We start from the raw sequence: 25,320 nt of genomic DNA, 5'->3' as shown, positions 1-25,320 counted from the left end.
GTCTGTGTTGTGACTATTCAACTCTGCCATCCTATGAAAGTGAGGGCACCATTGACATGTACACAAATGGCTATGGTCACGTGCCAATAAAACTTTATTGACAAAAATGGTCAGTGGGCCACATTCGGTCTGCAGGCCCCTGGTCTCATTCATTGCTAGACAGCTGGGGTTGGTAGAAAGTTCTTACTTATATTTATATGAAATGTTCCAAAAGGTAAATTATACTGGGCCTATTTCATTTTCAGAAAGCACATGGATTATTGGATATCTTTATGTATAGATTTGTTTGTATGTATATGTCTGTGTGTGTGTGTATGTATATGTATATACACACGCATGCATATATAAATATAAATATGTGTGTGTATGTGTGTGTACATATATATATATTTTAAACTTATGTTTAATTTTATTTCCCTTTGTCTTCCTTCTCACCTTCTATAACAGGGACTGTTAAGGACATAATCACTTAGGAGGAAGTGGTTTTATTTTATTTTATTTTTATTTATTTTACTTTATTTTATTTTATTTATTTATTTTTTGAGACGGAGTCTCGCTCTGCCGCCCAGGCTGGAGTGCAGTGGCGCGATCTTAGCTCACTGCAAGCTCCGCCTCCTGGGTTCACGCCATTCTCCTGCCTCAGCCTCCCGAGTAGCTGGGACTACAGGCACCCGCCACCTCGCCCGGCTAGTTTTTTTATTTTTTAGTAGAGACGGGGTTTCACTGTGTTAGCCAGGATGGTCTCGATCTCCTGACCTCGTGATCCGCCCGTCTCGGCCTCCCAAAGTGCTGGGATTACAGGCTTGAGCCACCGCGCCCGGCCGGAAGTGGTTTTATAATAATACTTGGGGGCTGGGTGCGGTGGCTCATGCCTGTAATTCTAGCACTTTGGGAGGCTGAGATGGGCGGATCACGAGGTCAGAAGATTGAGACCACCCTGGCTAACTCGGTGAAACCCCGTCTCTACTAAAAATACAAAAAAAAAAAAAAAAAAAAAATAGCCGGGCGTGGTGGCGGGCACCTGTAGTCCCAGCTACACATGAGATTGAGGCAGGAGAATGGCGTGAACCCGGGGGGTGGAGCTTGCAGTGAGCCGAGATGGTACCACTGCACTCCAGCCTGGGCAACGGAGCAAGACTCCGTCTCAAAAAATAAATAAATAATAATAATAATAATAATAATAATACTTGGGAAATCAGGGCTCTGCTGACACCTGTTGTTGGTCTTGGTGTGTAGGGATGATCCAAGTAGCCACATGTGTCCCCCTGCCCCACCCCTCCCCACCACTAATGCTGAAGATAGTCTCAGGGTTATCACCTTGGTATTAAGTAAATGGAAAGCCCTGCCCTGACCAAGACAGTACTGCCTGGCATGGGCCATGCAGGGTCAGGTGGACGGGTGGGGCTATGCAGGCTGTTTTCTTTCATTCAGCACCAGGGAAGGAATCAGAGTGGCCTGGCCTCTGGGGCTTCCTCATGCAGGTGCCCACCTCACCACGCTGTGGGTGAGGGTCTGGTTGCTACTGAAGCAGTTGGTCTCCACCTACTGTCCCCATGGGAGGGAGGGATCAGGTTTGGGTGAGTCCAGGAGGCGGGTGGTGGCTGCATTGTCTGCTGCTGTTAGGCCTGCTGTTTCCCTTGGGGCTTGGGTATTTTGCTGATAAATATTGTATTTCAGAAATTTGCTCAGCACAACTCATTGAAAAATTAATTCATCCAAGCAAAAAATACCTGGCTGAGAGTGACAGTGAATATGTTCGTGCCAAGCGAAGTGGAAAAAGTGGCATGTCCACCCTCAGGCCACAGCGATAGGCCCCCGTCCGTTGCTCCCACAGCTTGGCCTGCAGAAAGGAGTTACCCTTTGTGCATTGACAGGAGAACACGTGGCTGTCTTTCAGGGAGGGCAGGGGCAGGTGCCAGGCACTCTAGGTTTTCCTTTTGGGTAAAATTGCCACAGGACACAAATAGCAAATTGCATTTGATGTTTTCTTAAAACTTCACCCATATCTTTGCCTCCACCTCCTGCTTGCAAACGTATATGGTTTAAAAGCAAACATCATTTCTAACGAAGTCATTGGTTTTCTTTATTCGAAGTCTGTTGAGACATTGGAAGGAAAATATGACAACACTATCTGTTATTTTCAAATAGCTTACTCTTCCCAATGAGTTTAAAGGAGGGATATGTGATTTATCCCTAACTGCGGTTGCTTTGGTTTTCAGTGGTGTTAGAAATGGCTTTGAATATTTAATTGAAGTAGTTGGCACAGAGCTGAACACCCTGGGGGTGCTCAATAAATGATTATTGATTGCTTGCAAAAGCGGGAAGAAAATGAATATTGTGGATAAATGTGACAAGATTGGTTGTGCTTCTGTTCCAGTTTTCTCCATGTTTTGCCCTTCCCTTTGGGTAGTTGGGAGGGAATATGAAATTGTCACCTGGTCCAAACATTGTATAAAGAAGAAGAAAAAAGTTTTCCATTTACAGAAAAGAAAAACAAATGCATATAGGATAATTGACACCTTTTATTTGCCATCCACCCACTGAACAACTATTTATGGGGCCCCTGTAACTTGGCCACGGAAAGGATTACTCCCCTTCCATCCTATCAATTTGTAGCTGGAAAATTTAACAAGGGAATGGAATTCATCAAGCAAACTTGCATCCTCTTCCTAATTTGATTAAAAGGTCCAGGATTCCTTAGTTGGCCATATTATTCTCAGTTCTTTTGTTTTATTCTAGCACCCTGGCGGGTGGGGACTAACAAGAGGAAAAATATATCGCATTGGTCCTGTGTTAGACAGCCCTGTAAATTTCACACATCTGTTTTAGAAGGATGATTGTCTGGATGCACTCGCAGCAAGCGTTGTGCCTTGGAGAAAGGAGAAAAACTTCAGCACCCACCTGATGAGTAAAGAGCCCATAAATAAAAATGTCATTTCTCCCGTAAGGGAAACTAAATTATGAATTCAGAAATTCATAGTCATCTGTTTTTATTGTTGCCTAATGCTTTTTAGATCTGCACAGGCCCTGCAGAAAATCAACTCTGAAATTCTGCATAATTAGGATATCTTTCATAGTCCTAAATGCTAATCCCATTGGAGAACAGATTAAGAATTCACAGGCATGATTTTTGGCATCAGGTACCTGCAGTTTCTTTTCTTTTTGAATAATTCATTGTTTAAATACTTCAGTGCATATTATATACAGCCCTGCATATTGTCTCAGGGGCAAGGGAGAGGTAAGAGATTAATTTCCCATATATTTCAACACTAAACACATTCAAGACTCATTTATGTTGATTTGGTATCATCGGTTTGCAATTGCTAACAATGTTACAGTTTTAGTTAGTCACCCCAGGGACCAATTTAGGGAAATTAAATAGGATATTCTGCAGGACATTAATAAGGTCAGAGATCTAACTTTTATAGTAGTTGACTGAGTTATTTGCTTTAAGAAAAAAACAGCAAAAGATTCAGGAAGTGATTTTCCATAAACAGTGCTGATTATTTGCAGTAAATATGGCTTCAGTTAGTGCTTTTCCATTCTCGGCTGTGAATGCTTTATGACAAAATGTGTGAACAGAAAGTAGAAGGTGATGTCTTACAGCTGACTTTTGTCCATGCAATGCTAACCATGGGGGTTCAGCAGTAAAGCAGTCATCATTCAAGACTTGATGCCATACCCCTTCTCCCATGAAAGTTTCTTAGTGTCCTCACCACGTTGGTGCAGATGCCCTCATAGGAAACATTCTCTGTGCTTTGAGGAACTGCTAGTCAAGGCATCCGTCCCATTGCTGGACAGTGAACTCCCTTTCATCTCTATCACTGGTGCCTTGCACAGTGCCTGGCTCAGAAGCACTTCATCTCTGTTTGTTTAATAAATGAATGAATTTTCAAAGATTAACATAAACTCTGTGTTGGTTGCAAGTAACAGGACCTAAGTCAAACGACTTAAGCCTAAAGGGGAGAGTATTGTCAGGATACTATAGTCTCGTTGGTTCCACATGCAGAATGTGGGTCAGGTAGAACGCAGGGTTCCAGAACTATCCACATGCTCCCATTTCTGGCCTCTGCCTCTCTCTGTGACAGCTGCTTGCCAGAAGTGCTTGTGGTGTTCCAGCCCACAGCCTCAGCTACCCACTCTTGCTCAGTTCCAGGTTGCGGGTTCTCCAGAACAGACTCTTTCTGACTGGCCTCCTGTGAGCCAGGTATTTCTCCAGGAGTCTTAGTCAGCTCAGGCTGCCATGACAAAATACCATAGACTGGGAGGCTTACACAGCAGACATGTATTCTTTTGCAGTTTTGCAAGCTGGAAATCTGAGATCAAGGTGTCAGCAGGACTAGGTCCCCATGAGACCTCTCCTTCTGACTTGCAATCAGCTACCTTCTCACTGTGTCCCCACATGGCCTCTCCTCTACGCTCAGGAGGAGGGGTGGAGGAGAGAGAGAGATCTCTGCTCCTCTTCTCATAAGGCCACTAGTCTTATCATGAGGGTCTACCCTCATGACCTAATTACTTTCCTAAGGCCCCATCATCAAACACCATCACATTAGGAGTTAGGGCTTCTTCATATGAATTTGAGGATACCCAAATATTTAGATCATAACAAATGGCTCTGATGGGCCCTATTTGGGCCAGGTACCCACATCTGGGTCAGTCAATGGCCAGTCAATGAGGTCAGAGGCATGGCCAGCTTCTATGGGCACCATATGGGAGGCTTTGGGGCGGGTGTGGGGAAGAGTTCCCAGAAGAGCGGGACTCTTGGCAAACCGAAAAGCCTTCGGTGTCCTTGGCAATACGCGTGAATGTGGTGGCATGGTGGTGCCTGATGCCACCATTCTTTCGCGACTGTAAATGTGACTGACTTTCTGTCCTTTGGGTGAGAACTAGCTCAGTTTGTGCTTGTGTCTGGCACTTCTTCCTTCAGTTGTTTTTGCTGGCATCTAGCATTAAAAATCTACACATGTATAGTTTTAAAAATATATAGTTTATAAAACAGTTTCACATGCACCGACCACCTAATGCAATGTTCACAGCCGTCTGCTCCGGGGATGCTAACTCTATTCCCCATGTGAGGAGATCAAGGCTGGCCACCTGCCCCAGTTCTGCACAGCATTACATGGCAGAGGGAGTCTTGGAGATAGGGTCTTAGGATGGCCAGTTGAGTTCCAGCTTCTCCTTAACAATCTTCCTTCTTTAGTATTAACATGATGCGTCTGGCAATTTAGAGTCTTTGTCCTTTGGGAGTGATGACAGCTGGTGTCTGTCGAGCAGGTGCCCGGTGCCAGGCTCTGTCCCAAGCCCTTTACTAGTGCCAGCTGCTTCAGTCTCCACAGCAGCCCATCAAAGAAGGCACTATTGTTATCCTCTTAAATGGATGGGGAAGCTGAGGCAAGGGTAGTGTGCAGTTCGCCCAAGGTTGCAAGGCAAGCACTGTGAACATCAGCAGGAGCCACGTCTTCTTACTTGGAGGCTGTGCTTCAAGAGAGCACAGTGGCTGAACTGTGGAGGTTGTGGCCCTGCTGGATGTGAGGAGCAACAGTTCCGAGGGCAGATGGAAGGATATCAGCTCATTCTTCTGCACCCACCCCCACCTCAGTGACCCAGACAGGAAGGCCTGTCCAGGGAGGGTAGAGCTGCTCTCTGCTGAGCTGTGTCTGCACATGGTCAAAATTGACATACTCTAGAACCCAGGGGTGTCAGAGAAGCTAGGGGACTTGTGGTTAAAGGGAACTTAAGCCAGAAGGGAGGAGGCTTGTCCACAATCACCTGCTAGTTTGTCTTAGGGTCTAGGTGCAAACCCATCTCCAATTGTCCATCCCGTGCTCTTTCCAGCCCTCTGACCTCTCAGTCAAGGTTCTCTCCCTCTGGGCCTCCATTTTCTCCTCCATATAATGAGGAATTGAATCTGACAATCCCAAGGCTTCTGTCCAGCCCTATTGACCAAGAATCCTGGAGAGCTGCCTAAGGCCACAGTGCTCCTTCCTCTTGTTGGCCATACTGGCCAGTTAAGATCCAGCCAGCAGCTGTGGTCAAAGGAGAGAGAAAAATTCACCCATAGCCTTAATGATCTTTGGAATCTCCATAATCACCACAGGCTGGCTCTGCTTGTGACAAGTGCTCGCACTAGCAGTCAGCCAATCGTCAGCAAACCTCTCCATGCTGGTCTCGGAGCAGCTGATGGCCAGTCCTGCTGGTCTCAGCATTGTCCGAGGCCCTTTAGTGTGTGTAGTGGTGGAAGAAAAGACTTTATTATTTGTTACCTGCCTCGCAGGGTCTGCTGGACAGGAGCAGATAGACACCAGTGGGAGCTGGTTTAAATGGTGCCTTTGGGGGCACAGGAATGACCTTCATAGCTGCCAAACATGCAAGCAAATCCCCTCTTTCCTTGATGTCCCTGTTCAATTTTAATGTTTTTATTGCTCAAATGTCTCCCGTGGCTTTCTTTATCACATTGCTTCCAAATCCAAGATGGTGCTCCATGGTGTAGCTCCCTGGGAGTTTCCAGCATGACTCTCAGGTTTGAGTCAGCCATGGATGTCTTCAGTTGGGTGCTGACATTCTCATTGACATCCTTGGGAGATCCCCAGGCAGACCTGGGCTGTGTTCTGTTTAAGAAACCGTGAACTCCACTTCACTGTGTGATCTCGAGCCAGCATTTAATCTCTGTAGGTCTTCTACTTTAACACTCAAATGAAAATGTTGGCCTAAATGATCTCTAAAGTCTTTTCTGTCTCCTCCTTCATTTCGGTTCCCATCTTCAATAGTTCCATTACCTCTGAAGGTGGAAGTTTAGCATTTTAGCCCCCAGGTCCTAGCCCTGCTGAGTGTGACATGCAAAGCTTCGATCTACTGCAGGAAGGCTCATGGCTCTGGGCTAGGACTGCAGCTCTGTTTTCAGGAAAGTTATCTGGGGGCCCTTCTTCCTTTAGCCTCCCCCATGGCTTTCAATGTGGGGCAGGTGAGTTAATTATTCAAGGAGGTGTCTCTGCCAAGAGAAAGTCACCTGTGGAGAAGAGTTCTGTGTCTGGACTTGGAGCACAGCCATGATGCTCTCACCCGCTTCCTCTTGGCGCACACCCTTGATCCAAGGCTTGCCATTTTCACTTCTAAATTACTAGGTTAATAGAAATGGCATCAAAACAAGAAATAAAATGAGGCATATACCATGGATCTGCAATTCTAATTGATTTGAAATTTAGAATCCGACAATTATTAGCACCACGTTAATCTCCACTATCATATGTGTAGCGAACACTGTGCAAAATAATTTGGGTAGAGAACGTGCAACTGTACTTTCAAAATGATGCCTAATGTGACTCTATTCCGTGCTGTTGTTGTCTCACTGCCCTGTGAGTGACAGACGGGGTATTTTCATTCCAGTTTTCCTCCTGGTAAACTGAGGCTCAGGGTGGTGAGGGAACTTCCCATGGTTGACCCAGGACCAGAGCCCCCTTCTAGGCGAGTGGACTCCACCCCCAAGCCCCCACGTGACACGCTGTTTTTCTGATGGCCTCTTACAGCCGTTGCTGCTTCTGTGCTGGGAGTTCTCTTTTTCGCTTGAATGTGTTTCTTCTCCAGGGCTGAGGACGCTCTTTGTATTGGTAGGCAGCCTGCACTTGTTCCTTTCAGTCCTGGCAAGTAAAAGCAGGAATTCTAAAAAGCAACGATGATTCCTCTTGGTTCCTTTGTATAGAGCCCTGTAAATAATTTATTTGGATTTGAGAGGATAGAGACTAGCAAACATATTGAATCTCTCAGTAACTGGGTGAATTCTGTGTTCAAAGTTTCAAGGCAGTGGAAAGAAAAATACTTCTTTGAAATCAGAGAAGACTTTGAGTGACCCGAGAGCTCAGGCGTGAGGCTGGAAACAGACCACAACAAGAAGTTTTTTCTTTTTTGGCATGTAAAGGTCACCCTTGAGGTTCCCACATCCACATCCTTCACAAATGTAGCTGGGATATTGAGACGACTAGCTCTGGAGTTGGAAAACCCTGGGACAGGTCCGAGCTGGGGCACTGCCCAAGTCCCTCCTGTTGCACTCAATACCTGGGTTAAACAAAGAAAATTGTGTTTGCCAGTCTCGCTAGCTAAAGTCACAAGATTCCGAGTATCATGCGGCACTCTGGAATTCCTACAAAAACTCATCAGCAGGGGTATGCTGCCTGCTATGCAGAAACGGCCGTGCATCGGACTTTCCAGATAAAAACATTTAGTACAGAGTTGAAAAACCATGTGATGGTCATGGATTTTGTGAAGAGTAACTGGTTTCCCTCCCAGAGAAGAGCCAAAGTTTGTATCATCCATATGTGTCAAGGCTTGAAGATGGCTGAGCAGACAGCCAGCAGATATGAGGTACGGCTGAGCCTGGGTGGGTGAGTGGGTACACACTTGACTCCGAGAGAGATGGACTTGTTGCTCCTCAGACAGTTCAGGTGTTTTATCTGGTCTAACAAATTAATCATATGTGTTTGTAGACTTCCCTAAGGGATTTGGAAAAACCTTCTTCATTTCTGAATTTATTTTAGTTTTTGAAATATGGGGGAAGGAGAAAGCATATTGGATGAAGGTAATTTACGATGACACATGTCTGCATTTACAAACGTTTAGTGGTGCTCCAAAGACTACTGAGTTGGGTAATTTGTATCCATGTTTAGAAACTACAGCATGTTTCTCTGAGTTAAATATTCTTAGCTCTGTATGTTTGCAATCACCTGTGTTTAAAAGCAAATTCCTGTTTGTTTCCTGTTGTCTTTTGCAGGAGAATATGTATGACATGTTTTCATTGAGTTAAAATAGGATGATTCAAGTTAGGCCAGTAAGAATGGTCTCTTATTTTTGAGAGCAAGCTCTAATTTTCAAGCAGAGACAACTTTGTAAAAAAAAAAAAAAAGAAAGAAAGAGAGAGAGAGAGAACTTTAGAGATTTAAAATGTCAAAGTGAGATAAACACCTTACTCTGAAACATATTTGTATTCTGCAACTAGTATCAGCCACAAGCAGTAGTTATCTTTTCAGGAAGTAAACACGCATGAAATCTGATCGGCTCTTTATTGTACATGGAATAAATTATGAACGACATTGTAATTGACTCCCATATAGCTCATTTACCCATCTCTTTTGATAGATGTAACATGCAAATTGCTAATGCCTTATGAAAAGGTAACCTTTCTGAATATTGATGCTGTTATTAGGAAAGCCTTCCCATGAATACTGGCAAATACGCCAGGTCTTTTGTTCCCCAGACTGGGCAGAAGGAAGCCAGCACAATGTGGAAGGAACAGGTTTTGCAAGGTTCAAGGCTGGCTTCTTCCAGTTCCAGCCCTGGGAGTGTGAATTTCCTCGTTCACAACAGAGATGTAAAGGCTACAGAAATAATGGTGCTAATTAAATTCAGTAATAGTTGTTCATTACTCCATTGCCCAATCAACCAGAGCAAAAGGTGTGCAATTAGAATATAATTGAAAGAAATCAGAGATGTCATTATTCACAAGTAATTAATCAGATAGGGACAGAATTTTATCATTGCATAATTTTCATTGAGGTTATTTTCCAGTCCTCCAGAGAGAGAAAAACTTGTTGAATTACATTATCATGCATCTTACAAAAGTGTTCATGGCTTCATTTTAAACCCTGTGCAGCGAACAGTAGATCTGGGATTCTCATTTTCTTCATATGTAAAACTTCACTTATTCCTAGAGCCACACTAAATAAAACAATGTGAAAAAAGTACATCTTTTTAGGAGGTTACAAAAAACTTCAAATATGTGACAGTCACAGCTACATTTTTTTCAGGGCCCAATGCCCTGCTACTATTGACAGCTAACAACTGAGCCACCAATGTTCAAATGAATGCCAGATCCAAGCCTCCACCCACAATCAGTCTGATGGGCTGGATGGGCCTCACTGTGTCCGACTCCAGAAGTTGTCCAGGAAGGGCCTGCCTCCTTGGCTCAAGGGCGGGCCAAGTTTGAAAACCATCAGATGGGATTTGCACCCCCTGTCCCTCTGAACTTCAGGCTCTGCTCTTGATTTTTGGTAGCAAACATTTCCGATTTTAAAATATTCCACATCCATTAAACTATTCTTCATGTTGTTCCCACCAGGACACCTCAGCATTATTTAGATTAGGAAATTTAGGAAGAAGGAAACTTCCTTACTCAATTTCCCAAGCTGTACTGATGAGAGACCCCAATTAGCAACTACTGGATTCTGCCTTTGGACTTGGCCCCATGACTCTTTCTCTTCTATCAGCTCCAAGGCCATCGATTAACCTGCCCCGGGTTTTGACCATAAAGTACTCAATGGGCTGACAAATGAGCAAGGTCTCTGGGATGAACTCTCAATGCACAAAGGTGCTAGATTAAAGAAACTGACTGGTTATCTGGCAAAAGTGAGTTTTGGAGATTTTATTTCTGTAAAAACCTTATGGATTTCAAGTTCTTCCCATGAGGTCCTGCAAATCTGCTTGATTTTAGTGTAAAACCTACAGACTCAAATTTTTCCAAAACCATGGGCTTAGTCCTGAGCTGTCTTAATGATTGGAGAACCCACCTCTCACCTGCTGAACTCCAGCCCAGGGATGATCCAGCCACACGCATACCCTTACATAGACTTCCTTCTAATAGCAAGAAGGAGCAGAGCCTGCTGTGCTGAAAGTAACCAGGATTGGAAGCAGGTGATGGTGAGGGGTGCTGAAGGTCCCTGGGTTCATATTTTCAAAGCCTTGATGTCTGCACACTCAAAAAATGCCCCAAACTCTGAGAAATACAGTGTGTTAAGGGCATGTCTCCCCCTGCATATGTTTTTGATGAATTTCAGACATCAATGTAGCCATAACTGGAGGATGGGATGAGCCCATATTGAAGCTCTACCTTCTGTCGACATGGCAAGCAGGGACACTTTCTGAGACTCTATGCAGCAGAGCTTGAATGGTTTTGCCAACCTGGGAAGGGAGACCTCATAGAATTCAGTGATGTGCTCATATCTCCTAAGGTGTGAATGTAGTGGGCATCTCCTAATTGATTGTGGAGACCTTTCTGATGGTAGGTGTAGGCTGAGATGCATCAGCCAAGGCTCACCCATCTGTCCTCTGATAGGCGACAGTTTCTAATGCCTTTAATCGTTAGATGAACCGAAGAAAGATTATGTATTTGGAAATCACTATTTGGCCATGCCTCCCAATATTTTTCAAAATCTCCATCATCATTTCCATCTCCCTTTTCTATTCATTCTTTTAAAATTTTGGGTTTAGCCAGCTGGGCACAGTGGCTCACACCTGTAATCCCAGCACTTTGGGAGGCCAAGGTGGGCAGATCACGAGGTCAGGAGATCAAGATCATCCTGGCTAACACGGTGAAACCCCGTCTCTACTACAAATACAAAAAATTAGCCGGGCGTGGAGGTGGATGCCTGTAGTCCCAGCTACTCAGGAGGCTGGGGCAGGAGAATGGCATGAACCTGGGAGGCAGAGCTTGAAATGAGCTGAGATCGTGCCACTGCACTCCAACCAGGGCGACAGAGCAATACGCCATCTCAAAAACAAAACAAAACAAATTGTGTTTAGCCAGTAGTGCTCAATTCATAGTGAATTTTTTTTTTTTTTTTTTTTTTTTTTTTGAGAGTGAGTCTCACACTGTTGCCTGGGGTTGGAGTGCAGTGGCACGATCTTGGCTCACTGCAACCTCTGCCTCCCGGGTTCAAATGATTGTCCTGACTCAGCCTCCCGAGTACCTGGGATTACAGGCGCACGCCACCATGCCTGGCTAATTTTGTTGCATTTTTAGTAGAGACGGGGTTTCACCTTGTTGGTCAGGCTGGTCTTGAACTCCTGACCTCATGATCCACCTGCCTTGGCCTCCCAAAGTGCTGGGATTACAGGTGTGAGCCACCGTGCCCGGCCTCATAGTGAACTCTTTAAAGAACTGCATACGCCTCTGGCAAAGTCATGGCTGTTGTGACTCAGTGGGCCCAGGGCAGCGTGAAGGTATTGGCAATGACAAACAAGGAAGAACACTTACCAGGCGACTCCTTTCATCTCCCATGTCCCACCTCATGTCTGCACTTTCCTCTACCTTCTCGAGCTGTTCTAAGGTCCTTGTCTGCTCATTTGATCAGCATCTGTTATTTCTGCATCATTTCTAGTGATTGATTTTCCTTCTGATTACAGGTCATGCTTCTTTGCACACTAGGTAATTTTTTTTTTTTTTTTATTATACTTTATGTTCTAGGGTACATGTGCACAATGTGCAGGTTTGTTACATATGTATACATGTGCCATGTTGGTGTGCTGCACCCATTAACTCATCATTTACGTTGGGTATATCTCTTAATGCTATCCCTCACCCCTTCCCCCGCCCCACAACAGGCCCCGGTGTGTGATTTCAGCTTCCTGTGTCCAGGTGTTTTCACTGTTCAGTTCCCACCTATGAGTGAGAACATGTGGTGTTTGGTTTTCTGTTCTTGCGATAGATTGCTGAGAATGATGGTTTCCAGCTGCATCCATGTCCCTACAAAGGACACGAACTCATCCTTTTTTATGGCTGCATAGTATTCCATGGTGTATATGTGCCACATTTTCTTAATCCAGTCTGTCATTGATGGACATTTGGGTTGGTTCCAAGTCTTTGCTATTGTGAATAGTGCCGTAGTAAACATATGTGTCATGTGTCTCACTAGGTAATTTTAAAATTGAATTTTGGACACTGAATTTTACATTGTTGGGTGTTTGATTTTGTTACGTTTAAGTTATTTGAAAACAGCTTGACCCTTTTGAGGCTTACTTTTTGGATTTGTTTGGGCTTGTTGAAATGTCCGTGGGGATATTTGGTAATGTCTGGAGACAGTTTGGTTGTGACAACCTTGGGGAAAGTGCTACTGGTGTCTAATGGGTAGAGGCCAGAGATGCTGCTAATATTCTACAATGCACAGGACAGTGCCACCTTCCACCCTGTAACAAAGAATTACCTGGCTGAAAATGTCCATGGTGTTGAGGCCGAGAAACCCTGATGTGGGCTAATTTAGTCCCAGTGTTACAACGTGACCCTCCTGAGGACTCTACCTGATGTCTCGTGTGTGACAAGGTGTTTGTACCTTGGCTGGCGGGAACCTAAATTGCTTCCAAGTAGGTCCTGAATGATGTGACCTACCACTTTCTGGAAGTTATTTTCTTGGTTTCAGGTATTTTTCTCTTGGGCATGTGCAGATCAGTATTCAGGCAAAGACCTGGGAGGTCCCTTGCAGGCTGCTGGAACTCTCCTTTGCAGTTCTTCTCTTCCCAAATTCCAGCTACATCGGCCTCTCTAATTTCCTTCTCTACCTCCTCCACTCAGCAAAGACCCCAGGCTCAGCTGAGTTTCCCCTCCCAAGCTGCAACCTGGACACGGCCTCCAGGTGGGGACAATTGTAGGACTCACCTCTCAGGGGCCATAGTGCTACACTGCTTATTGTGCAATGTCTGGAAGTCATTGTTTCCTAGCTGTTGTCTGGTTACTCTGTCATGGCTGGAAGAAGAAGTCTCCCAGAGTGGTTTCAATATCCCACTATAGTTCAGAAACTTAGCTCTGGGCTTTGCTGAATGTTTTCAAGTGGTTGGAGTACACCGTTTGGTCTTGTAAAATAAAAGCACTCAAGTTTTAAGTATTTGGGCTTCAAGAGAATTTGATTCAGGAAATAAAGAGGTCACTGAGACCAAACAGGAGGAAAAGCGAACATTTCCTTTCTTCTCACAGTTATCAAAAGGTGCAAAACAATTTTCCCTGTTTCCAGACCAAGTTGAAGAGCTTAGCCAGATCAAAGCCTTTGGAGTCTCACCTTTCCCCCTGAAGTCCTGGCCTCCAAGCATTATTTTTGCTGGGATGTGCTCGTGGCTCTGACTGCAGTGAAGACTCTACCTCCAGCCTGAGGAGGGCTGAGAAAAGGCTGTTTAACAAAGGGCAATAAAGATTTTCATGAGCTCCGCCACTCCGCCAACAGGCTGGGAGCCCCTGCCTCATTCCTGTGCCTTGCCTGCTGTCTGGTGGGTGCTTGGGCTCCTCCTTGAAGCCTCAGCTCAGCCTCCACTGACAATGGCTGATGGCCTCCATTCAAACGCAGACATGAGAAGCCCAAGAACTGAGAGGGAAATGAAATGGCTGTGCTTGGGTCTCAATGCTGCCCTCTCACCATATTCTTCCAGCCCTCCCTGCACCTGGCAACTGGAGCTGCCTGTCACAGGGCAAGGTCCTAAAGAGGTGTGAGGAGTCAGAAGTCTGAAGTCGGTTTTGTTGCATCAGGAGGCAGATCTGGTGAGTGAGGTCTCCAATCTTGCTACAATGGACAGTATTTAACGAGAGGTCAAGTGTGAGTTGACCCATGGCATTGGAAGCTAAAGCTTGTAAGATCTATCTGACATCATTTTAGTCAATTTCCACCAGGGAATTGGGAACTTGTGGGGAGACCACATCCACATTTCAGTCAAACCGAGGGAGAGAAGAGACAGCAGATGAAAGGTGGTAGTGTGGTTAGGAGAAAGAGCACTGGGTTGAGACTGTCTGGGCTCTTGCCAGCTGAGTGATCTTGGCAATTTTCGTGTTCTCTTTAAGCCTAGTTTTCTCATCTGTGTTCATATGAACAATGATAATATCTGCCTTATAGGGTTGCTGGGGGCATTAAAAGAGATAACCTATATAAAGGGTTAAGTCTTGGGGCTAGCATGGAGGCTGTACCACATGAAAGTGACACAGAGCCGTGGCACCAAGACGTGGCCCCTGGGTGCAGGCCAATTGTAACCAGTGCTTTATGGGTGCTGCTGCTTTGTAAGCCGTCTTGTTTAAGTTGGGGCAAAACACTTCCCTTCCCTCCTTCCCCACACTCAAAATGTCAGGTCACAGGGACTTATGACCTTCTATATTCTTGGCTCAGGGTAACCCCATCCCCCAAGCAATTTAGAAATTAGTCATCAAATTGGCCAGGAGCTAAAATGCACAGTTTTCATTCAGAGCACGCCCACTCCTGGGACCAGCTGCAAATTCCATCACCGACAAGAGACTCTTGAGAGTGTGAGTTCATCCACACCTGACTCCCTCACGATAAAGCTAGGGTTAAGGCAGAAAGCATTAATGAGGCATTTTTGACATAAAATGGACCTCCCTAGGAACAAGGATCTAAATGAGGTTTTGCCATCTTATGGAAGATTGCATGGCCCCTGCACCTTAGTGTATTTTAGAATCCTTAGAACATTCTAAGAATTCAGACCCCTGGGTTCTGGGAGGGGTGGCTTCCAGAAATCTATGTTTTTAAATAGAGAACTTGGTGGTTCTGTTGCATTTCTGAAACCATGATCTGCAAGTTCTAGACCATTATTTTCCAACTGCATGAACCCCAAAGAAAGTCACAAAAAGGCCAGTGGAATTGTCCTTGTTAAGAAAACTAGTGTGTGGAAGGGCAGGGAGTGGGGGCAGATGTGAGTCAGAGAGGAGAGTGTGGAAGCCAGGACCATTGTGTGCAAGGAGAGCTGAGAGATGGAGATGGAACAAAAGAGGCCGGTGTCAGCTGATTCCTGAATTGCCTCATTGAAGCTCACAACAGCTGTGTGAGACACATGAGGCCTATTTTTCCAAAGAGAAAATTCTGTGAGGCCAGAGACATGGTGCAGGCTGCACAGTGACACAGTTAAGAGCGGCGGAAGGAGGATTCCATCTAGGTTACGTCTTCTTCTACAGATTGTACTTCTCACGTGGTGCTGGGGGAGGCAGCACATCTCCTGAGAACGACAGCTGGAACCCAGGGAGGTTCAGAGCTAACTACAGAGAAAGTCAACTACACCAGAATGAAGTGGTTAGGGGCAGTCATCATGCCCCTCTAAACTGGGGGCCCTTTCTCTTTCCTTCTGATTGAGACATTTGTCCACCCACAGCTTTCTCACTGAGAACCTCCTTACAGCTCTGAGGACCACACGTGTTCTTACCACCCTCTAGTTGCCACCCTGGGTCCTCTTCCTCCTCTACTGGAGCAGATGGATTAAAGAGGAGACACTTGAGCTTGCTCTTGTAACAAATACGTATTAAGGACCTACCCTGTGACAGGAACTGTGGTAGGTGCTGGGGACATAGAGGTCAAAAAGGCTTATCATCTGATTGAGGAGGCACCCATCCCAGTGATGCCAGGCCAGGGTGTCTACACAGAGTTGTGGATCCAGAGAACTCAGCGAGACTGCACGGAGGAGACCTTTGGGCACATTCTTTACGGAAGAGTGGGCGGTTTCCAGGTGTGGCGGGACAGAGAGAGTATAGGCAATTGGGGAAGGGGAGGACATTTCAGGCAGAAGGAATGGCAATTTCTGGAAGGGGGCACGGGAAGGGAAAACCTAAGCAGAACCCAGTAGTCTCTCTCAGCTGAAGAGACACAGGGTGTGACTGTAATTTGCAAGGCACACTTCTTGAGAGGAAGGAGGTAGGCAAAAAAAAAAAAAAAAAAAAAAAAAAAAAAGAATTCCAGAAGTTTGCATCGGGCCCTCTTGAGTCTGGCTGAAAATTAATCTGTGCTGTGTAGGGAGAAAGTCTCTATGACCAGACAGAAAACCGGCAAGGAAAGAACATCTTACTGGGGAGCTGTGAGATGAGCACTTCTCAGCACTACCTCAGAGCCATGTATCACTCAGGTCCCTCACCACCTGGAATGTAGAGACCACACTGAATACAGGAAAATCACATAGAGCCCCGAGGAGGGTCATGTCTTAGTAGTGTGGCTAAACTAGCCTCAGTAAAGGCTACCCTAGATCCATCCATAGTAATTTTAAAACCAGTTGTTGAAATAATCAAGCCATTCCTCAAGTGGTTTAGTTGGCAAACAAAGTTAAAACTTTTTTTTTTTTTTTTTTTTAACAAGACTGCAACAAAATCCAGCAAGCAATAATATAAAATTTACAATGTCTGGCATCCAATCAAAATTACTAAACTTTCAAAGAATCCAGAGCATATGACTCATAACCAAGATAATGCTAGTTAGTAAAAACAGATTCATTAATGATGCAAATGAGAGAATTCACAAGCAATGATCTATTAAAAGGCTATTACAGATATTATAATTATATTGTTTTCCCTTTAAATTCAAGAATTTAAGAAAAGATATCACCGTAATGGGGCAAGAAATGGATTATTTTTTAAAAAAGAACTTGCTAAGAAAAAAATGACACTATCTAAAATGGAAATTTTACTGGATAGGATTAACAGCAGATTAGATGCTGCAGAAGAAAAGATCAATGAACTTTCCAAAATGAAGACAAGAGAGAAAAATTTAAAAAAAGAAGAGAGAGCCAGAGTGAGATTTGGAGAGGGAGACACGGCAAAAGAGAGAGCACAGTAAGATCTATCTGACATCATTTTGGTCAATTTCCACCAGGGAACTGGGAACTTGTGGGGAAACCATATCCACATTTCAGTCAAACCAAACCAAGGGAGAGAAGAGATGGCAGATGAAAGGTGGTGGTGTGGTTAAGAGAACAAGCACTGGATTGAGACTGTCTGGGCTCTTGCTAGCTGAGTAACCTTGACAGTTTTCTTGTTCTCTTTGAGCCTAGTTTTCTCATCTGTGTTCATATGAACTATGATAATATCTGCCTTATAGGGTTGCTGGGGGCATTAAAAGAGATAACCTATATAGAGGATTGAGCCGTGGAATTGGCAAGGAGGTTGTTCCCCATGACAATGAGTTGTTGTTGTTGTCCAAGTTTCAACATACGTTTTCCCGCCGTCTCCACCTCTATCACAGAGCCATGGCAAAAAGATGTGGCCCTTGGGTGCAGGCAAATTGTAACTAGCACTTTATGGATGCTGCTCCTGTGACCTGGAGGATGATATCAAGAAGCCCAACACACATGTGATTAGATACACAGAAAGAATGGGCGGGGAGGAGTGAGGAGAAAAAAGATTTGAAGAAATAATGGCTAAAAGTTTTCCAAGTTAATGACATTTGTATCAAGCATATAATAGCAGAAGCCAGATTCTCAAGGTTGTCCCATGCCACATTAAGTGTTTCCACAATGATGGTCCACAGGGTTGTCAGTAGGGGTTCTCCAGTCCAAGGGAAATGACCACCATGTACAAATTAACTGAAGCAGCTAGCTGCTGTACTTATGACTGAGATGATACCAATTTAGGGTAGGATCACATATTGTGTCTGTTATGATTGGCTATTAGTAAAACGAAAAAAATCTGGCAGACACAATCTGTATTTATTTTTTATTGTTGCCTAACTAATTATTACATATATAGCAGCTTAAAACAATGCCATTGATTATTTGTAGATCAGAAGTTCTGGTGTAGGTTAGATGGCTTCTCTGATTAGGATCTCTTCAGGTTGAATCACGGTGTCACTGAGACTGTGATCTCTGAGGCTCGGGGGTCCTCTTCTACGATCACTGGTTCTTGGCAGAATTCAGTTCCTTGTGGCTACAGGACTGAAGTCCCCATTTTCTTACAGGCTGTTAGCCAGAGATCATTCTCAGCTTTTAGAGGACTGCCTCAGGTCACTGTCTGAGGCTCTAGCTGTGGGCAGCTCACAATATGTTGTTTGTTTCTTCAAGGCCAGAAGGAGAATCTCTGCTACTTTGACTCTCTCTGACTTCTATAAAAGGCTCATCTGATTAGGTCAGGTCCATCTTATATAATCTCCCTTTTGATTGACTCAATGTCAACTGATTAGTAACCTTAATTACATCTGTAAAACCCAACCCTTTTGCCGTATAATGTAACTTAATCATGGACGTGATTGCCCATCATATTCATAGGATCTTTTCACCATCAAAGAGAGGGGAACATATAGGGCATGTACACCAAGAGGAATCTTAAAAACCATCTGAGTATTTAGCCTGCCACATTCTATTTTAAATTTTTGCATCTGTGGAGTAAAGGAAATAGAAGGAGCCCTTGGGATTGAAAGCACATAGGTTGGAGTCTCTGGGAGCTCCATGAGGCAAAGTGCACATAATCTGCTCTAGCTCACCATGTGCCCCTGGCACAGGTCAGTTCTCAGTAGATATTTGTGGGATGAATTATGAATGAAGAAATGAATAACCAGAAGTGCATGCAGTATGTTTTAGATGAGCACCTGAGGCCAGAGTGAATGATGGTTGACTACTTAGTGCATGTAAGAGATCTTCCTTGATTCAATACTTACATTAGTCTCTATTACAGATTCACTCATTTTTCAGTGATCACAGACGGACAGACAGATGGACAAACAGGTAACAGCTCTAGTTTGTCCAAATGAAGCTAAAAATGAAGGTCACTTGTTTGAGCAATGTTTTCATTAATCCAATTCCAAAAAGTGAAATTATTTAACTTCCTCTCTGTGAGTCTAATTTATATCTCTTCTCCATCTAGAAAGGACTTTGAGACAGCCCTAAAAATGAGTATCTTGGAAAATATCCCAAATTTAGGAATAATAACATATTAGAAAAACAAACAGGGCTGAAGACAAATGGGAGAAATATTTTCTCAAAGTAAACAACGCATTGCTTGCTATTTTATGCAGGAAACCACCTCCTAGCAGAGTGGCCAGCAGCCAGGAGCAAGTACATTGGCAACCCAGGGCCTGTGTCAGGGCCCAGATGCCTCTGATTCAGTCCTCAATTTACAGAAAGTTCACAGATCCCCTTATTTTAGCTGCAGATGCACTCAACTTTTCACTGATGCTGTCTAGACACTGCCGGCTTCTCAGTGCGTGGCTCTAGGTTGGCTGCCTCATATTGCACTAGTTTTCAAGGCAACCTGTTTGGTGATGATGTTCTGGGTGAGCTGTGTGAAAGGGACTTGGCTACTGGATATGCAGAGAGGCTCAGAAGTGAATGGGAGATGCCGTGTGCTTACCTCCTCACCGCTGATTGGAAGTAGGAAAGCTCTGTAGTTCCCAGCGCATGCAGCCACTGTGCTAGCTGTCAGATATACAGGAAAAGCAACCGTGAAGACTCTGTGGAGCAGCTCCACAACCTGAACTCAGGTTCAGCCTCTGCAATCTGGAGGAAGCTTGCAAAATGAAAATCTGATCCCCTTGTTTTAAAACTAGGGAAAGGGCTAGGAGCAATGGCTCCCGCTTGTGATCCCAGTATTTTGGGAGGCTGAGGTGGGAGGATCATTTGAGCCCATTCAAGACCAGCCTGGGCAACAGAGTGAGACCCATTGCAATCAATCAATCAATCAATCAATCCATGAAAACCAAGGAAAATTGTCAGCAATGGTACTAAAATATAAATCATTCTCATCCTATTCTGTAGTCTTTCTCTTGACTTTTTTACAGTGTTTTAAATTTGCTATTTATGTTGGTCTAAGTACAAATTAAAATGTTATTATCACAAATTTTACTTTTCAGCTTTACATTGTGCAATGACAGTTTTAACACAAATTCAAAACCATGTAGCTCACAGGTAGACTCACCAAAATGACACAGTTCATGTTTTTTGTAGCTCATAGGTGCATATATGTATTTCATTCAAACCAGAATGATGGAAGTGCTGCAAACATCAACTCAACTGTTTGTAATTTCATTGCTTCATATAATTTTACCAGTACTCTCTGCCCTTTGGCCTGCTGATGACTGAAGAAAGACTATAAGGAAAGGAACTAGGGTTGCCCTGTCTTTCTCTTCCTTCTGTGTCATCATTTCAGCATATAAGTGGCTGGCTATACAGGGAAGTAGCATGAGTAAGAGAGATTTTGATAGGGCTACTGGTCACTCGTGTTTTTCAGAACATCATTGCCTTCTTTCTGCCTTTGAAGTCAATCTGGTTCCAATGGGAAGTGGGACCTCATGGCTGTTGGCATTTCAATGTCCTTGTTCTGGGACAGAATGCACTCACCTTGTATTCACTGTGTATCTTCCTGAACTCCCACACCCAGACTTTGTAGGTTCACCCAAAGTTTGTGAATGAGGATCACCTTATGTCAATGGGGTGGTGAGGGAGTGCACGTGCCTCCTCTGCCCCCAGCATGCCCCATGGTCCTGTTGGCTGTCACTTACAAAACACAAGTTCAAAGACAAAGTATTGGCAGCTGGGTGCAGGAGCTCACGCCTATAATCCTAGCACACTGGGAGGCCGAGGCAGGCAGATCACCTGAGGTCAGGAGTTCCTGATCAACATGGAGAAACCCTGTCTCTACTAAAAATACAAAAATTAGTTGGGCATGGTGGCACACACCTGTAATCCCAGCTACTCAGGAGGCTGAGGCAGGAGAATCATTTGAACCCAGGAGGCGGAGGTTGCGATGAACCGAGATGGGGCCATTGCACTCTAGCCTGGGCAACAAGAGCGAAACTCTGTCTCAAAAAAAAAAAAAAAAAAAAAAAGACAAAGTATTAAAATATTCAAGTTGGTGATACCAAAAGCACAGGTCCACAAAAGAAAAAAAATTGATCAATTGGACTTCATCCAAATTGAATATTGAGTGCATTAAAGGACACTCAATGGAGTGAAAAGGCAGCCCACCTTTGGATGAACTGTGAGGATGTGGTGCCAAATGAAATAATGCAACACACAGGGACAAACATTGTTGTACTCTGCTTTTATGAAGAACCCGGAATTGTCAAATTCACAAAAACAAAATGTAAAATAGAGCTCCCAGGGGCTGGGAGGAGGAGGAGTGGGGAATTATCATTTAATAGGTACAGAGATTCTGTTCAGGATGATAAAAAAGTTCTGGAGATGGTTTGTGGTGATGGTAGTACAACATCGTGAACGTGCTTAGTTGTGAACTTGAAAATGATTTAAATGGTTAATTTTATGTTGTGTATATTTTACCACAATTAAAAAAAAATTCAAAATAGTGACATTAAACTGAGCACGTGGCAATTCAGTGTACTGGCCCCTATGCAGATTCACAGGTCTCACACCCATGAAGCTGGCCCTGCACTTACCTGTGTTTACAGAACACGAAGTATGAATGCCTAGGACAGTTGTTAGTTGCAGGTTCTTTCGTTAGACAGTGAGATCCCTGAGGTCAGGGTGCATGTCCTATTTCCCGTACTAGTTATATGTTTGTTGAATTGAAATTCTAAGCTAAATGGAAGCTTATTCACAATATATTTGTTAAAAATCAGCCTTATTAAAACATAATTTACATACATGATTACTCATGCGTTTTTGAAGCATACAGTTCATTTTGTTGTGACAAATGGATACAGTTGAACACCAGCACCAAATTGTGACATAGGCCATTTCCACAAGCCAAAAAGTTTCCTGTGCCCTTTGTACTCAATGCCTTTCCCAGCCCAGTCCCTGGCAGTCGCCCGTCTGCTCTCTATAGCTATAGTGTTGCCTGTTCTGAAATGTCTTGTAGCTGAAATCCTAAAGTACGTAGTATTGCATGGCCGTGATAAATTTCGGTTACAACTTCTAGCATCTAAATTAAAGAAATGATGTTCTACTGAGGTAGCAGAGGAGCAAGGGCTTGGCCTTGAGCAGGTGAACTTGGATATGAATCCCGACTCTTCCATTCATTAACTCTTCCATTTTTCATGGACTCTCAGTTGCCTCAGTGTCAGTCGCCTCATATGTAAAATGGAGTTACCAAGAGTACCTTCCTCTTGTGCTGCTTTGAGGCTTGTAAGTTGTGTATGACAAGCACTTAGGGAAACCCTTGGCTCATAATAAGAGCCCAAAAAGTCATTGATCACATCATTATTGATGTTATTATTAATAACATTTCTTTGCCTTTAGAATGGGATTACAGTAGTGCCTTCCTTTGGGAGTTGCCATGGAGATTACATAATGCCTGTGAAGCATTTAGAATGGTGCCTGGCCCTTGGTAAGCACTCCATGGTGTGGCTGCTATGATTTTTCTGTTATAAAGCCATTAAGGACCAAATTTTGCTAGTGTTCAATAAGCAGAAGTTATCACTTCCCCTAATTCTGAGAAGGTGTGAAAGTCAGCCACAAAAAGCACTCCTTTTACATTACTTTCTGTCAGTCTGGGTGAAAAAAAATCACAGAAATCAATCACCAGTGTAAAATATACCAAATCTGAAGGCCTTTCCCCCCCCGCAGGCCCAGGACAGGCGTGTCATCAAACAGGTGAGCCAGGGAGCTGGAAATGCCTTTGTTCTTCTTGTTTTTTGTTTCGTTTTGTTTTGTTTTGTTTTGTCTCTGTTGCTTTGAAAGAAGAAAGACAATTGAGTTAAAAGTTAAAGGGTCAAGTGGGCTATTGAATTCTCAGAATTTTCTGAGGTGTTCCAAAGTCAGAGTAACTTCAGTGTATTTGATTTCAAAGTATTTCCAACTGTTCAGGACTCTAATTGGGGGAAAGCAGGAAGTGGTGGTAAACAATTCCTGGAGAAAGACGTTTCCACATGGAATGAGAAATGGACTCAGTTCTAGAATCATCAGCTCACATTGTCAAGTACAGCTCATTCTATTGCGCTTTCCTTTATTGTAATTTGCAGATATCACGTACTTTACAAGTTGAAGGTTTGTGGCAGTTGTATTGGGCAAGTCTAGCTGTGCTGTTTTTCCAAAAGCATGTGCTCACTGGATGTCTCTGTGCCACATTGAAATTCTCTCAATATTTCAAACTTTTTCATTATTATATCTGTTATGGTCATCTGTGATCAATGATCTTTCATATTACTATTTTTTTTTTTTTTTGAGACAGTCTTGCTCTGTCGCCAGGCTGGAGTGCAGTGGCACGATCTCAGCCCACTGCAACCTCCGCCTCCCGGGTTCAAGCGATTCCCCTACCTCAGCCTCCCCAGTAGCTGGGACTACAGGCACGTGCCACCGTGCCCAGCTAATTTTTTGTATTTTAGTAGAGACGGGGTTTCACTGTGTTGGCCAGGATGGTCTCGATCTCCTGACCTCATGATCCACCCACCTCAGCCTCCCAAAGTGCTGGGATTACAGGCGTGAGCCACCGCGCCTGGGCTCATATTACTATTGTAATTGTCTTGAGGTGCCACAAATTGCACCCAGAAAAGATGCCAAACTTAATCAAGAAACTGCTCCAACAGCAATTTTTTCCCTCACCTCTCAAGTGCTACCTATTTCCTGAGCTACAAAAGTATGAAAATTAGGCTAATTAAGCCTACAATGGCCTCTGAGTGTAAAAGTGAAAGGAAGCGTTCACGTCTCTTGCTTTAAATCAAAAGCTAGAAATGATTATGCCTAGAAATGATTAGTGTAGAAATGATTAAGCTTAGTGAGGAAGACATGTCAACAGCCCAGTCAGGCTGAAAGCCGGGCCTCTTGCACCAAACAGTTAGTCAAGTTGTGGATGCAAAGGAAAAAAATTCTTGAAGGAAATTAAAAGTGCTACTCCAGTGAACACACAAATGATAAGAAAGTAAAACAGCTTTATTGCTGATATGGAGAAAGTTTGAGTGGTCTGGATAGAAGATCAATCCAGCCACAACATTCCCTTAAGCCAAAGCCTAATCCAGCCATAATTCTATGAAGGCTGAGAGAGGTGAGGAAGATACAGAAAAGAAGTGTGAAGCTAGCAGAGGTTGGTTTATGAGGTTTAAAGAAATAAGCTGTCTCTGTAATATCAAAGTGCACGGTGAAGCAGCAAACGCTGATGTAGAAGCTGCTGCAAGTTATCCAAAAAATAACTGATGAAGGTGGATAAACAACAGATTTTCAATGGAGACTAAACAGCCTTCTATTGGAAGACGATGCCTTCTAGGACTTTCATAGTTAGGGAGGTAAAGTTAATGCCTGGCTTCACAGGACAGGCTGACTCTCTTATTAGGGATAATGAAGTTGGTGACTTAAGTTGAAGCCAATGCTCATTTCCCATTGTGAACATCCGAGGACCATTAAGAATAATGCTGAACCTACTCTGTCTGTGCTCTATAAATGGAAGAACAAAGCCTGCATAACAGCAAAGCTATTTACAGCATAGTTTATTGACTGTTTTAAGCCCACTGTTAAGACCTGCTGCTTAGAAAAAAAAAAAAAAAGATTCCTTTCAAAATATTACTGTTCATTGACAATGTACCTGGTCACCCAAGAGCTCTAATGGAAATGTACAAGAAGATTAATGTTGTTTTCATGTTTAACACAGCATCCATTTTGCAGCCCATAGATCAAGAAGTAATTTCAACATTCAAGCCTTATTATTTCAGAAATACATTTCCTAAGGATATAGCTGCCATAGAGAGTGATTCTGCTGATGAATCTGAGCAAAGCAAATTGATAACCTTCTGGAAAAGATTCACCATTCTAGATGCCATTAGGAACATTCATGATCCATGAAAGGAGGTCAAAATAGCACATTAGCAGGAGTTTGGAAGAAGTTGATTCCAACCCTCATGGATGACTTTGAGGGGTTCGAGACTTCAGTGGAGGAAGTAA

At 43.8% G+C, this 25,320-nt stretch overlaps 1 protein-coding gene across 7 annotated transcripts in view; it reads left to right on the top strand.

The window, feature by feature from the left end:
• Positions 1 to 7,531: 7,531 nt before the first annotated feature.
• C9H10orf90 (chromosome 9 C10orf90 homolog) overlaps positions 7,532 to 25,320 on the top strand; it is a 239,936-nt gene continuing 222,147 nt past the window's right edge. For all 7 annotated transcript variants that reach the window (XM_074003071.1, XM_065521607.2, XM_074003070.1 and 4 more), the window contains exon 1: positions 7,532 to 8,355. Coding sequence is in view for 6 of the 7 variants with exons in the window: in XM_045361732.3 (XP_045217667.2) it covers positions 8,116 to 8,355 (240 nt within the window). In the remaining variant the exon portion in view is untranslated. The remainder of the gene's footprint in view (positions 8,356 to 25,320) is intronic.

Source organism: Macaca fascicularis, chromosome 9 (assembly GCF_037993035.2).
Source record: "Macaca fascicularis isolate 582-1 chromosome 9, T2T-MFA8v1.1".
NCBI classification, from domain to species: domain Eukaryota; kingdom Metazoa; phylum Chordata; class Mammalia; order Primates; family Cercopithecidae; genus Macaca; species Macaca fascicularis.
This window is presented reverse-complemented; position numbering and strand designations above follow the sequence as displayed.